Source organism: Prionailurus bengalensis, chromosome D1 (genome assembly GCF_016509475.1).
Source record: "Prionailurus bengalensis isolate Pbe53 chromosome D1, Fcat_Pben_1.1_paternal_pri, whole genome shotgun sequence".
NCBI classification, from domain to species: Eukaryota; Metazoa; Chordata; class Mammalia; order Carnivora; family Felidae; genus Prionailurus; species Prionailurus bengalensis.
In genome coordinates this window covers 104,124,814-104,140,190 of record NC_057346.1, presented here as the reverse complement: position 1 = coordinate 104,140,190, position 15,377 = coordinate 104,124,814, and the positions used below count along the sequence as shown (strand labels likewise).

The window sequence follows — 15,377 nt, the reverse complement described above, 5'->3', positions numbered from 1 at the left end:
CTTTCTTGAGAGGAACAAGCAGTCAGGTCAGGCCCCTTGGTCAAATGTGTGGGTGGAAAAGATAAGGGGGGGCTGCCGAGAAAGAAGGGAATCCCCTGCCCCCAATCAGTGGAAGGACTTGTGGTTGCTCCCAGACTCGGAGAGGTGCCCCAAATGCCTCATAGGCGCCCTGACCTACAAAAAGCAGAAGGGGAACAGCAATTTGTGGTTGTTCATTTGCCATTTATTGTTCTGCACATACACCTCATGAGCACCAGGTGGCGATGTCCTCTCACAGAGCAACACCAAGGACTTCACAACACATCGGTTAGTTTTTACATTAGGACATTCACCTTCCCTCTCCCAGAAAACCCCCACGCAAATGCCAGTGACCACGGACAAGCATAGGGGACAGGCCCCTTCCTGTACCACGCGGGGTCTCCTCCCTCCCCTCTCATGCACACGACAGTGCAATACCAGGACAAGTACTTTTGACCAAGTGTAAAACCACAGAGAAAGTCCAAGTTCTACAAAAGGGCAGGAGAAAGGGTATGAAACACAAAGGCACGCACAACCACATATACACAATTGACCTCTAAGGGACAGGCATCTGACAGAGTTTGTCTGCAATCCCATTTGTCATCCCTGGAGACTCAGGAAGGGGAAAACCAGGCAGCTGGTGGTCCGGCCATGACAGGCAAGGCATGGGGTTCCCTGTGCAACCCAGGGAACAGAGCAGGAACAACACTGGTGGGGAAACGTCCCATGTCCCAGGGATCGGTGCTCAGTACCTCCGCTGGCAGGGTGCTCACTGCGCCTGAGACCGTGCCTTTCTAGGCTGGCACAGACAAAGGGCAAAGGGCTGCCTTCCCCCTGCCCCCCGCCTTGCTTGGCACAGCGTTAAAAGGAAATTCAAGATCCTTCTGCCCAGAAAGTCCCACCGAAGGGCAGCACAAGAAGGAGGTACCCCCTGCTGAGCATCCTCAGGGAGGAAAAGAATGGGGGGTACAGACACGGTCGGCATCCTAGGGGTAAGGTCTTGAAGGCATTAAGACTTACCCTCGAAGTGGTATTACCCCTGGCACACCGCCTGCCTGCCTATCCATTCTCTGAGTCCCCTTCCTTCTTTTCTCGGCTGTCCCCTTCCCCACCCATACCTTCTGCCCGAGGCAGGGAAATCAGCCTGTCCCCGCTGCCATGGCCAGTTGTCAAACCTCATTTGCCTTCTTTCCCCACCTCCTGCTCCACAGCTGTGTGTTTCTACCCACTGACCCTCGGTCTGTTTCCTCATCCCTGTGGGTGAGAAGCTCAGCAGACACTTGACCCAGGTGCTGAAGGGCAGAGATGGTACTAGGGGTGCAGTGAGGCTCTTCGATGACCTCTGGGACAGGGTGGCCTGGCAAAGGGCACGGTGGGGGGGAGGGGGGCGGATAGTAAATGCCTCAGCCATGTCTCTTCCGTTGAGTTCAAGTGTTTCCTCCCGACTGGCAGGAAACTGTGCCCTGTGGTGCAGTGGACTCAGGCCCAATCTCCTGGTCCACTGGTGAGAGAAGATGGTGGCCGGCTGACCTGAGAGCTGAGTTGTCAGGAAGGATTCCTCTCGTCAGAGCTCCCTCTGCTGGAGCCAGTCAGCAACCCGACAGCCATTCAGAGAATAAGGAAAGGCCCAGCACCAGTACCTCCCAAGGAACTGGTCGACACTCAGGTGCATCCACTGGCCACACCAATGTCAAAATGGCTTCAGGCAAACAGCAAGCGGCCACGGAGCCAGCTCTCAGGAAAGCCTGGCTTCAGGTTCTAACTTAAGTACCATTTTTGAAGGTTCCTTTGTTTCCATTTTTCTAGCATCAAAAACCTTCCAAATATTATGAAATATATATGGATATATATATACGTCAAACCCCCAAAACATGAGGTATATAAATTCAAATTAGTATCCAGAGGAACTTCCCCCAAACACATAGTTCAAAGAACCCACTTTCAAAGGGGGAATTGGGTTTCCTTTCTTGATCCCCCTTCTCTCCTCCCTGACCCCCAATTCATTCCTTAAGGGAAGTGAAAACCAAGAGGAATATTGGGGAGGGGACAGAGTCTTGGCACACAACCCAAATGCAGGTTGGCCTGGACCATGATGTGGTCCCAACCCTGTTGGGAATGAGCTAAAAAGTCTGCCTCCATGCTCTAGGTCAATCTGTAATAGATGAGGGGCCCAGCCCCCTCTGGGCTCTGATTAGCAAGCGTGCATGGAGACAGATCGAAGCCCTCATAGAAACATGACTGGATAGACTGGTTTAGATACGGTCTTGAAAGAGATATAAAAAGGGGTCAGTCCAGTCCTCACCTGACACATCTCCCCAAGCACTGTTCCCTGGGGGCATCTAGAAAGATGCATGATTGTTACCATTTGGGTCCAAGTTTACTATGGAAATGGGTTGGCAAAGGGTGAAGAAAGTCAAGGAACCGCAGCCTGGCTGTTTGAGCCCCATCAGAGCTGGAGTTTGACAGTTTGCAAAACAGAATGGGAGAACAGGATGGGACTGTCCACCAACCTGGCCCAGTGGTGCACACTCGCGCGCACACACACACACACATATGCGCATACATAGATGGCACAGAACCCAGCCTGGGCTCTACTCACAGTGACTTGATGAAACTCATGGAATCTTTGAGCTGGTCTGGGATGAGTTGGGAAGAAGGCTATGGGCTCCTCTCCCTGAGGACAGTTCAGATGCTAAGTGGGATGCAGACTCTGGTCTGATCAGAGAGGGGCTGGAAACATCATGAGATGCCAACCCAGAGAGGAATCCCAGAGTCCGTCCATCCGCACAAGAGAACCAGATGCCTCTTTGGACAGGTCGAAGATGTGAGGAGGGAGGGCCCAGAGAGGCCAAGGACTATTCTGAGAGCCGAGTGTGCTCCCAGAAGCCTTTGCTTCTCTGACCCTCTTGGTGAGAAGTGCTTCCTCGCTGAACACCGAGGCATCGACATCTGATGTCACAGCAATTTAGCGGTTCACCCCTTTGCCCCCCAATCTTGCACAGTGAGAGCTCCTCGCCTCCAGAGGAGGAGAGAAAAGCAGAAACTCCGCTCTCAAAGCAGAGTGGAAGCAGCAAGAAGCCAGCTGAGGCATTGAACCTCAGGCTTCACAAGGCCAAGGTATGGAGTGCCCACGCTCTGTCCATACCCTAAGTGTGCTGACCGTGCCCCTACTCAGGGGGGCGGGGGGGGGGGGTTCTTGCCTACCCAGCACCGAAAACTCCATGGGAACAGACCGAGGATGGCCCTCATCCCATGTCCCCTTTGTGGTGGATGAGGTTTATGAATGACATCACCTTATTCATCTCCCTCCCCGCTGTGGCCAGGAGGGATGGGGAATGGGGATAGAACAGAGCGGGAAATGAGGGGATTGGGAGGGCATGGCACCAACTTCCACCTCGATTCTCCCACTTCCTGCCCTGTGGTGCCCGCGGCCCCTCCTGGCTCAAAGACCCTCCAGCTCAGTCCTTCTCCTGGGTAGTGCTGTCCTCGGAAATGCCCTGGGCAGCCAGCTCAGCCAGCACATTATCCAGGTAATTGGCATCTGGGTAGCCGTGACCCGTGAGATTAGAGCCAAACTCTGTCTTGTGGTGGACCTCATTCCAGATGACGGTGTCTGACTCGCCGGTGGTGCTGGAGGTACCGATGGCAAAGATGAGGCGGCGATCCCAGGCCACAAGCAGCAGCTTCAGCACCTGAGCGAGGGGAGGCAGGAGACCAAAGGCAGACATTCAGTGTTGGTCAGAAACTATGTCTTGATGGTAGGGTCTTCCCAAGGGTCCATGTCTTCTGGCATCATGATGCCCCCAGCGGCACAGTGAATAGAAAGAATTTGGGGGTGGAGTCAGGGAGCCGCAAGGTAAAGTCTTGGGTCTGTCAGCAACTAACTGTGTGACCTTGGGCATATTCTGTCCCCTCTCTGGGCCTTAATTTCCTTACTTACAAAATGGCAATGCTCTGATCTGCTAAATGGTACGAGGGCTTTCATAGCAGTGCCTGGCACCCACACCTCAACAGATGTTAGCTACAGCAGCCTGGCTAAAAGACAGGATCTAGGAATTCCAGGCACTCACGATCCAAGAGCTTCTGAAGCGTGTCCGCCATTCCCTCCACCGCCCAAATGCGGCATTAGTGCACCCTCAGCTAGTGGTGTGGCAGAGCTCTCCGGTGACATGGTTGAAGTGGGGTGACTTCTCCCAGGCCATTTCACATTCATTTACTCACCTGGTCCTCATAACCACACATGGAGGCAGATCTGGCGGGGGCTACTATTGTCTCTATTTCATAGGTGAGGCCCAGAGAGGTGTTCGGGCTTGAAGAGTGTTCTCATTCAGCTAAATTTTTAAAAAATGGCTGCGGAGCAAGACAAGGGCCTAACACCCTACCCAGCATGAAGACGGCCGATAAAAGTGACCTGGATTCAAAAAAGAATGACTGTCGACACGCTGTGGGCTGGAGGTGGGGAACTGTAAGAGTGGTAATACCAACATGAAGTAATGGCACATGGTAGAGATACGATCGACCCTCCCCCGAGGGTTTACTTACTATGTAACAAGCACTGGGTCACGTACCAGTGACAACAACTCGACAAGACAGGTATTCTCCTTATCTCCTTTCTACACACGAAGAAGCTCAGAAGATAAAGACTTGCCCTGTTCGTCCAGCTAGTACATGGCAGAGGGCCTAGACTTCAGGACTGCCTGAACTTACAGTCCGTGGTCTGAGTTACTACTCTGTTGACTCTCAGATGTGGATCCATTCAGAATTCATGGGGGAAGATGCTTCTGAACTGTCGGAGAGGAGGGGGGAGATACAGCTGACCCTGAACAACACGAGTTTGAACTGTGCAGGTGCACTACACGTGGTCTTTTTTTTACAGTATAATATAAAATATAATATATATATAATACATAAAAATATAAAATATAAATATTTTCACAGTATGATACTTATGATTTTCCTAATAATATTTTCTTTTTCCTAGCTTACTTTATTGTAAGAATACAGTATATCATACACACAACATACAAAATACGTGTTAACTGGCTGCCTATGTTGTCGGCAAGGCTTCTGGTCAACAGTAGACTGTTAGTGGTTAAGTTTTGGGGAAGTCAAAGTTATATGTGGATATCAGCTTTGGGAGGATAGAGGTCAGCACCTCTAACCCCTGAGTTGTTTAAGGGCCAGCTGTCCATTAATAGAAAAGGACATGTAGACACAGTAAATGAATATGAGCCAAGGCATGTGTAATTATAACAACAGCTGTCACCATGCTGGGCATTTTACAAATGCTACTTTCACTTAATTCTTAACAACATCCTGTCCACACAGATAGAAATTATAACCACTGTTATATGGATCCAGAAACTAAGACCTCAGAATGTTCATCTTTATGCCAGTCCCCACATCTGGTAAATTGCTAAAGTAGGACTCGAAGCCAGGCCAGTTTGTCTCCAAAGCCCAGGCTCTTATTACCTCACTGTGCAAGAGCCCAAGGTTAAGGTCCCAGACCAGCAGATGTGAAGGATAAAGGTGAGGAATTAGTGAGAGGGGAAGGTTCAGACCCCCACCATAGTAGGTCTTGAATGCCAAGCTGAGAAGATCGTACTTTGTAAAGAAGGAAGGGAAAGATATCAGAACAATTTTTTGGGTTTTTTTCTACCTTATTTCTTTTCAACAAAAAAGTTTGGTGGTAGAAACTGTACTTTAAGATACTTAACGTGGTGGCAGGTAAAAGATGAAAGTATTTATGGGGCCCCTGGGTGGCTCAGTGGGTTAAGCATCGACTCCTGATGTCAGCTCAGGTCATGATCTCATGGTTTGTGAGATCAGGCCCCGTGTCGGGCTCTGTGCTGACAGTGTAAAGGCTGCTCGGGATTCTCTCTCTTTCCCTTTCTCTCTGCCCCTCCCCCTGCTCATGCTCTTTCTCTCTCTCAAAATAAATAGATAAACTTTTAAAAAAAATGTATTTACTAGGTGGGTATGGCAGGATTAGAAAAGGAGTCACGTGGTTTGGCAGGCAGTTCACTGGGAAACAAGCCAGTGGGGTGGTGGCTCAGAGAGAGAGTCCAAGGAGACTACTGTGTCCCATATGGGTCCCAGGGATTCTGGGTATGTCATTAACAAGAGGAGGGAGGCCTGGAAGAGAGGGGAGCAGCTCTTGGCAAGATTCAAGTTTTAGCAGTAGGACTTCACAGCAGACATGTTTAGCCAGCGGTTGGGACTGTAGAGCTGGGGCTCAGGCACAGAAATATGGCTTGCTCAGGGCTCAGGATCAGGACTGGTCCTGACTTCTAATCTGAGGACCCTGCACTGGGTACATCTTCACCATGTGGTTGATTTTCTCATTGTTCCGCATGATCTGCTTCCTCCTCTGTAACAGAACACTCATGCCCTTTGCCATGTGACCCAAGGGGCTGCCTTGTAGGCAGTTCATGACCCCGTTCCTTGTGTGGTGTTCATGACTTGCTGGGGCCTGTGAAAGGTGAGGAGGAGCGACAAGCTTCCAGCAGCAGCTGTAGTGGGTTCACACTATTCCACTCGGATTCTCTCTTGCTCCTCTGCTCCCTTCCAGGAGAAGGGCAGAGACCACAGAAAGGCTGCTCCTTCAGCCTGGATTCCAGGACACGGAGCCCCATGGAGCAGACAGAGTAGACTCATAGCAGCCAAACAAGCCACAGCCACTGGCATGCACAGTGCATGAGAGTCAGCATTTGTTGATGTCAGCCTCTGAGACCAAGGTTGTTACCCAGCAGGACCTAGAGAAAGCTAGCTAAAACCCACTTCCGGTCCAGCACTGCACCCCACAAGAAGGGGCACGACACCCCCTTAGATCAATGGTTCTTTTCCTTTTTGAGATCAGGGAAGGTTTGGAAATACAATTGTTTTCTGGCCTTAGCCACAGAAAAATGAACATAAAGATTTTTATTCTAATTTTACAATTCATAGAACCACTGAAGCTTGAACCATGAATCACTGGGGATCCAGAAACCCAATGATTTTTCCCTCTGTCTTTTGGGAAAGTCATAGAATACAGAAGTACATTAAAAGAAAAGAAAAAAGGTAATCTCCCACAAATTAGGATCCCTGCCCTGGAGCAGTGCCTCTGAAGCTTTAATGTACTGTCAGATCACCTGGGATCTTGTTAAAATGAAGGAGTTTCTAAGGTTCTGCATTTTTAAAAAAAGTGTATTTACCCATTTTAAGAGAGACAGAGAGAGTGCAAGTGGGGGAGGGGTAGAGAGAGAGAGACAGACAGACAGAGAATCCCAAGAAGGCTCCATTCTGTCAGTGCAGAGCCCAATGCGGGGCTTGAACCCACGAAGTCATGAAATCATGACCTGAGCCGAAGCCGGATGCTTAACCAACTGAGCCACCCAGGTGCCCCGAGGTTTGGGCTTCAGTGGTTCTATGAATTGTAAAATTAGAATAAAATCTTTATGTTCATTTTTCTGTGGCTAAGGCCAGCAAATGATTGGATTTTCAAAACCTTCCTGATCTCAACACCAAGCTTCTAGGTGTTGTCACTGGTGCTGGTCCCAGGACCATCTGCTAAGCAGCAAAGCCCCCTGGGAAAAGATCCTAAAATAGATGAATTATTGCCAGTGCTATCCAGGAGAGGAAAAAGCCCTGCCCCAACTATCCTGCAAAAGAAAACATTCTAATTGTCCCCACCTTAACCTACAGTTGGCTCAAATATGACCTTGTTACCATGTGCGTCTATGGTAAAAAGAGACTCAGCTCTTTCGCCTGTGCACAGCAGGAAGCAAAACTTGGGGCCCTGACACAGAAGCAAATCCTACCCCCCAGCCCCCCAAACCCCCATTCTTACTTTTCTCCCTTTCTCGCTGTCTGGAAGGTAACAGTGTCTTGGGAAGCCACGGGCGCTGAAACTCTTCCCAGGATTCGGGTGTTCCGGCCCCTGAAAGCAGAAAGGAAGCCGGCGAAGGGCATTTTTCAAGATGTTTTTAATGAAGGGGTGCAGACCATGCGTGACTAATTCAAGTAATGATGACAATAATAACGGTCATAGCGTCTGGACAGAGAACAGATCCCAAAGCAGTGATAGCAGTGGTTTCCCTCCTGTTTTGGAGTCGTTAGACCTGCATTTGGACCCAGAGCGGCCACCTCCCAATGTGTTGGCTGGAGCCCTCTCTTGGGGTGTGGTTCCCCCATCCATCGAATACGGAGAGTGTGAAGGCTAAAGTGAGCTTGGCACCGCAGTGCATAGTAAGAGCTCAGTAAACGTTCATCATCATCACCCGGGGGGCTCTAGCCACGGGCTCTTTTGTTTTACAAAAGAGGAAAATTTCAGCCTAGAGAGGTTACAGGGCTTCTCCAATGTCAATGGCTTTGCCAAAATTTAAGCCCAGGCTTCCTGAGGCACATGATGAACTTTTTCCCTCTAAAGTACTCAGAATAACAAAAGTGCCTCTGAGCCAGGAGCCTTGGAGTCATCTTTATCCATTCATCCACTGATGTGCATGTAGGGTCTTGGCTATTGCGAATAATGCTGCAGTGAACTTGGGGGTGCACTGATACCCCAATTCAGCAAGCAAGCAGGGACAGAAACTGATGCAGAATTTAGCCAGAAGCCAGGATTCCTAATCAGGATCTACAGGCCCCCTTGAGAAGCTCATGAAAAGTGAGGGATTTTTCTCCCAGAACCAATGCATCTATTCCCCCCCACCCTCCCAACCCCTTCCCACCCCAAACAGAAATGTTTGTCTATAATTTCTGAGCATCCCTGACCCCCTGAGGGTCTGTGGAGCCATTTAAAAAATCCCTTCTAGATGAAGCCAATCTAATATTGATAATTCCATGCAGCTCCTAGCACAAGCTCTCACACAAATGGTAATTGTCGTGGCTGAAAAAAATGAGTCAAGGAGTGAATGAATGCATGAATGAATGAAGAAACTATAAGAAAACACAGACTTTTCATTTTTTTCTTATAGTGGATGGTGGTTCCAGACTGATTTTTTAGAAGTTTATTTATTTATTTTGAGAGAGAGAGAGGGAGAGCAGGGGAGGGTCAGAGAGAGAGAGAAAATCCCAAGAAGACCCTGCGTGTCAGTGCAGAGCCTGATGCAGGGCTCAAACTCTGGAACTGCTAGATCATGACCTGAGCTGAAACCAAGAGTCAGACACTTAACTAACTGAACTTACCCAGGCACCCATCCCTCCCAAACTGAGTTTTAAATCCTGTGATTTAAAAAGATTTTTTTTCAATGTTTTTATTTATTTTTCGGACAGAGAGAGACAGAGCATGAACGGGGGAGGGGCAGAGAGAGAGGGAGACACAGAATCGGAAACAGGCTCCAGGCTCCGAGCCATCAGCCCAGAGCCCGACGCGGGGCTCGAACTCACGGACCGCGAGATCGTGACCTGGCTGAAGTCGGACGCTTAACCGACTGCGCCACCCAGGCGCCCCTAAAAAGATTTTTAATAGCATGGCTCAAGATCATCTATCCTTTCCAAATTGAACATCTTAAGCGCAATACAGGAGAAGGGAAATATACCCCTGGGCTGAGAGAGGTAACAACGTCTTCTTGGAGATGCAGGACGTGACAGTTCTGAATTTCATAGTCCCATGAAATCAAAGCACATTTACAACACGCTCACGGCCACAGCTGTTTGTAAGCCAGACTGCCCAACTCCAGAGACGATTCCCAGCACGGCTCTGCCTGCGCCTCACCCTCCTGGGACTTGCCCGTCTGCAACACAGACACCCGCTTGGCGCTGACCCCAGGAGGCTGTGTGCTCCCTGCACGTCGCCAAGTGGAGCAGTCACGACTCTGCCTCCTCTAGATTGGAGACTCGTTCTCTGAAGTGAAGGCAGAACTCCAAGTTCTCGATTCTTCTTGGAAACCCCAAGCCCTTGTGGTCTCTGGAGTCTCCAGGGACAGGGACGGACACAGCACTGAGGGGTCCTGCTACTGACTCGCAAGGGGTGGTCTACAGAGTGGCTGCACTGACTGCAGAGAGATGCATTTCCCTTGGTGTAAGCTTGAGTTTTCCTGGATGATCCATGATCCATGGCGTCTACACAGGCAGCAAGTGGCCCCTCAACAGCACCCCTCCCACCCCCTCGACCCCCGTGCTGGCTCTCCATTCTTTAGTCCCAGAGGCTGGGAAAAGAATCTCCTGCAAAATGGTTGCCCCGCCCTGATCTTTGCCCTACTTCTCACCAGGGATCAGACACCGGCTGTCTCTCCCGACTCCCTGACTCCCATATTGTCAGTCTTGTCCCTACCATCCCAACTGGCTGCCTCCAGTCATTCCAGAAGGTCGCAGCCGCCCCCACCTCCAACCACATCTCCCTCTCCCTCATCCTCCGCACCTTCCTTGTTCAGGCCCCATGACCAGAATGGTCTCCTAACTGGTCTAATCAGGTCACCCCTCACTCCTCCGCCAGGCTGACCTTCCCAAAGTGCAGTCCCAACTACACAACTTCCCAAAATGTTGGTCGCATTCAGCAGTGAGCTGGACAAACAAAGCCTGACAAATAAAGCTGCAGCCCTCACCATGCTGGCGTCCTTCCATGGCCTGCCCACAGTCCTCCTTCACTCTCTGCTCCTTCACGCACCCTCCTCCCATCCCCCACCGTCACAAGTCCCCAAATTAAACTCTTCCTTGTGGCCCACCAACACCCCTACTTCCTCTCCACCACAACTCTGCTGTGTCCTCCCACTAAAAACCTTCTCCTCCATTTCTTTATGGCTCTCAAGGTTCAACTACTGGTGCCCTGCACCAGAAAGTCTTCTCAGACCCTCCCAGACAGACAGACAGACAGACATAAGCCCTCTTCTTCTTGACCCGGACAAGTAGCTTCCTCACATAATGCCAGTCACCGGGCACTGAGCCCCTGACCACCATGCCCAATACCACAGCATGCACATACAAATGTTCACTCCCATTCTTACAAAGCCCCCTGCACAGGAGGTTCTCAGCTATACAGATGAAAAAACCAAGGGGCACCTAGGTGGCTCAGCTGGTTAAGCATCCAGCTTTGGCTCAGGTCACGATCTCATGGTTTGTGAGTTCGAGCCACGCATTGGGCTCTGTGCTGACAGCTTGGAGCCTGGAGCCTGCTTCAGATTCTATGTACCCCCTCTCTGTCTGCCCCTCCCCCGCTCAGGCTCTGTCTTTCTCTGTCTCTCAAAAATAAATGTTAAAAAAAATTAAAAAAAGAAAAAAGAAACCGAGCTCAGAGAGGTCTGGTGGTTGTCCAAAGTCCCAGCCAATACAGAGTCGGCCAGGATTCAGAACCCAAGTGTCTTCAGACTTTGAAGACCTCTTGTGTTGCCCCCCCCCCAACCCCCCACAGCGTTTATCTATGGTGCACATTATGTTGTGTTCTATAGTTTGGTGATGTAGACTTATTTTCTCTGACTGGCTGGTAAGTCCCTCCAGGAATAACCATATTTTTTAAAAGAAATTTTTTTTTTCAACGTTTATTTATTTTGGGGACAGAGAGAGACAGAGCATGAACAGGCGAGGGGCAGAGAGAGAGGGAGACACAGAATTGGAAACAGGCTCCAGGCTCTGAGCCATCAGCCCAGAGCCCGACGCGGGGCTCGAACTCACGGACCGCGAGATCGTGACCTGGCTGAAGTCGGACGCTTAACCGACTGCGCCACCCAGGCGCCCCACCATATTTTTCTTTAAATTCTTTTACAGACTATCTCACCTGCTCCGGTTTATTTCTGCCACATCTCTTATCGCTAGCTGGCAATACCTTGCTTATGTATCTGGGCATTGACTTCCTCATCCTGCTAGAATGGGAGCCTCCGAGGAGAAAAGACTGTGTCCACTTTGCTCACCTTTGTTTCTCCAGCACCTAGAACATGCCTGGCCCATAATCCATCCTCCAATGTTTGTTAAATAAGAGACAAAATGGAAGAAGGCAAGGAGGAGGGAGGAAGGAAGGGTGAACTGATAAATAGTTTCCAAATAAATGAATCCTAGATCAGTTAAAAAATCTTCAATGTGTGAAGGAAGGGGCACATTTGTATTTACTGTTAGGAATAGAGTTCAATTTGTTCCTTAGGGCTGTCTTTCAAAGACTCAAAAGAGGAAAGAAATGCCCACAAAAATCAAAGCCAAGGGACATCTATTGAATTATAAATGCAAATATCATTTGACAAAGAAATTCTACTTCTGGAAAATTATTCTACAGATATACTCACATGCATACAAGGTTATCTGTTACAGGATTATTTGTTGTAGTAAAAAGATTGGAAGCAATCCATATGCCCATCAAGTGGAGACTGTTGAATATAAATTAGGGTGCATGTATACTATGGATTCTCACCCAGAGCCAAGAAGGAACGAAGAAGCTCCCTCTATACCAACATGGGAAGATCTACAAACTATATTGTTAATTGAAAAAACCATGGTGCAGAACAATATGTCTAAACTGTCCCCCTCTGTGTACCAATGGGAGAGGTGCAAACAGTCTGCTGCACGTGCACGGAGAATCCTGGGGGACACGTAAGAAGGTAAGAACAATGGTGGAACGCGGGGGCAGGAGGTGAAACCGGGTGGACGGAGGAAAGGAAACTTTTCACAGTATAAAATTATCTTATTTCTCTCCGGCTGCTGTAATGAGACACCACAGACTGGGTGGCTTAAACAACAGAGATCTATTTCTCACAGTTCCGGAGGCTGGGAAGTCCAAGGTGCCAGCAGATCCAGTGTCGGGTGGGCGCCCACTTCCTGGTTCATAGACTGCTGTCTTCTCCCTGTGTCCTCGATTCGGGAAGGGATGCGGGGGCTCTCTGGGGGCTCTTTTACAAGGGCACCCATCCTGTTCACGAGGGCCCCACCACATAACCTGTTCAGTTTCACGGAGTCCCAGCTGGAGAGGAACTTGTACATGGGGGTCTCTCCCACCTCTGATTTAGATGGTATGTAGGTGAGTCCTCAGATTTAGACTTTAAAGTTGATGCTGGAATGAGTTGAGACTTTGGGGACTATTGGAACAGAATGTATTTTGCAAGCAAGAAGTACAAGAAGTAATGGACTGCTATAAACTGAGAGTCTGTATCCCTCGGAAATTAACAAGTTGAAATCTAACCCCCAAGATGATGGTATTTGGAGGTTGGGTCTTGGGTGGGTGATAAGGTCATGAAGGTGAGCCCTCATGAATGGGATTAGTGCCCTCATAAGAGAGACCCCAGAGAGCTCCCTCACCCCTTCTGCCATGAGGACACAGCATAAAGATGTCCGTGACCTAGGAAGCAGGGGCTTACCAGATAGTGAATCTGCCAGCACCTTGAGCTTGGACTTCCCAGCCTCCAGAACTGTGGGAAATAACTTTCTGTTGTTTAAAAGCTACCCAGTCTGTGATATTTTCTTGCAGCAGCCTGAACAGATTAAGACAAACATATTACCGGGGCACCTGTACAGCTTAGTTAGTTAAGTGTCCAACTTCGGCTCAGGTCATGATCTCACAGTTCGTGGGTTCGAGCCCCGCATCGGGCTCTGTGCTGACAGCTCGGAGCCTGGAGCCTGCTTTGGATTCTGTGTCTCCCTCTCTCTCTGCCCCTCCTCCCTCGTGCTCTGTCTCTGTCTCTCAAAAATAAATAAACATTAAAGAAAAAAGACAAACCTATTGCCTGCAAACACTGAAACTTAAAAAATAAGTAAATAAAAGCCCGTGGCTGACTCGGGAGCACCTGAATGCCAGGAGGGATGCTGTAGATGATCCGGATGGTTTTGCAGCCGGGGTGGCCGGGCAGGGAGTGAGGGATGAGGTGGTACTCCATCTTCCCCGGAGGCTGGGTGCCTGTCTTCACCCCATAAATGGTCTTACAGGTTGGACACTGCAAACTTCCGTCCTGAGGGCGCAAGGCAGGAACAGCCAGGTTGGGAAACAGTCTTGGCAACACACCCCTAACCCCACCTAACCCTGGAAGGGGACAAAGATAAAAGGCCAGGGGGACAAAATGCATCCAAATAAGTAAATTCCACAAATTAGCTCCATGCTAAGGGCCATGCAAGAGAGACCCCCCATCCTTGAAAGGCAGAGCAGCCCATGCGGGCAGGGAACATACACAGGGAGTCATTATTGAGCCGTGAAGTACCAAACAACAAAGCACTAGGGAGCAGCCTCTGCCCAACTGCTGAGCATCACAATCCTGACGAAGCTTGCTGGAAACAAAGATGCTTGGACCCCACCCCAGGCCACCAAACTGGATGGGGGGGGGGGGGGGGGCTACAGAAAGTAGCAGTGAAGAGTGAGAACTTTGGATTGGATTCTCAGTTCTGCCATCTACCTGCTGGGAGACCTGGAGCAAATTGCTTAACCTCTCTGGGTCTCAGCTTTGTAACAGAACAAGGAAAACAATAGTATCTATCTCACTGGGTTGTTGGAAGGATTGAATTAGAGAACCCACAGGAAGTGCTGACCACTAAGTCGTGTCTCTAACTGTTATTAGTACTTTTATGACCCCCAAGGCTCATACAGGTTTAGAAACCACTGCTCTGAAAAGAGAAAGTGGGTGTCGTGTGCCCAAGTAGATGAAGCTGACTTTAAGAAAATGGTCCTTAAAGAAGAGCTGTGGACTGGTTTTGAAGGATTGAGGACAAGGTCTGCACAAGCAATGAGGGAGGGAATGCGTTGTTAGTGAAGGCGTTTTAAATCTTACAAAAGACTTTACATCTTGTTTCACGTAGCCCTCGCCTGATATCAGCTTTAAAGGAATATTAGCCTTAGTATTTATTATTAGCCTTAAAAATGATTCCCGGGCCGCCTGGGTGGCTCAGTTGGTTGAGCGTCCAACTTCAGCTCAGGTCATGATCTCACGGTTTGTGAGTTCGAGCCCCGCATCGGGCTCTGTGCTGGCAGCTCAGAGCCTGGAGCCTGCTTTGGATTCTGTCTCCTTCTCTCTCTGCCCCTCCCCACTTGTGCTCTGTCTCTCAAAAATAAATAAATATAAAAAAAATTTTTTTTTAAATGGTTCCCATTTTGGGGCGCCTGAGCAGTTGAGGTCATGATCTCCTGGTTTGTGAGTTCAAGTCCCACCTCTGTCTCCCTCCCTCTCTGCCCCTCCCTCCCCCTCAAATAAATAAATATTTTAAAAAAATTATTCCCTGGGGCGCCTGGGTGGCGCAGTCGGTTAAGCGTCCGACTTCAGCCAGGTCACGATCTCGCGGTCCATGAGTTCGAGCCCCGCGTCAGGCTCTGGGCTGATGGCTCAGAGCCTGGAGCCTGTTTCCGATTCTGTGTCTCCCTCTCTCTCTGACCCTCCCCCGTTCATGCTCTGTCTCTCTCTGTCCCCCAAAAAATAAATAAACGTTGAAAAAAAAATTTTTTTTTAATTATTCCCTTTTACAGAGAAGAAAACTGAGGCACAGCA

At 49.5% G+C, this 15,377-nt stretch overlaps 1 protein-coding gene across 1 annotated transcript in view; it reads right to left on the bottom strand.

Moving 5' to 3' along the window:
• Positions 1–201: 201 nt before the first annotated feature.
• The window catches only part of DTX4 (deltex E3 ubiquitin ligase 4), a 36,961-nt gene continuing 21,785 nt past the window's right edge, over positions 202–15,377 (bottom strand). The window contains exons 7-9 of the mRNA XM_043581213.1: positions 13,695–13,856; positions 7,847–7,936; positions 202–3,710 (exon numbers count right to left, since the gene is read on the bottom strand). Of these exons, the coding sequence (XP_043437148.1) occupies positions 3,477–3,710; positions 7,847–7,936; positions 13,695–13,856 (486 nt within the window). The 3' untranslated portion in view covers positions 202–3,476. The remainder of the gene's footprint in view (positions 3,711–7,846; positions 7,937–13,694; positions 13,857–15,377) is intronic.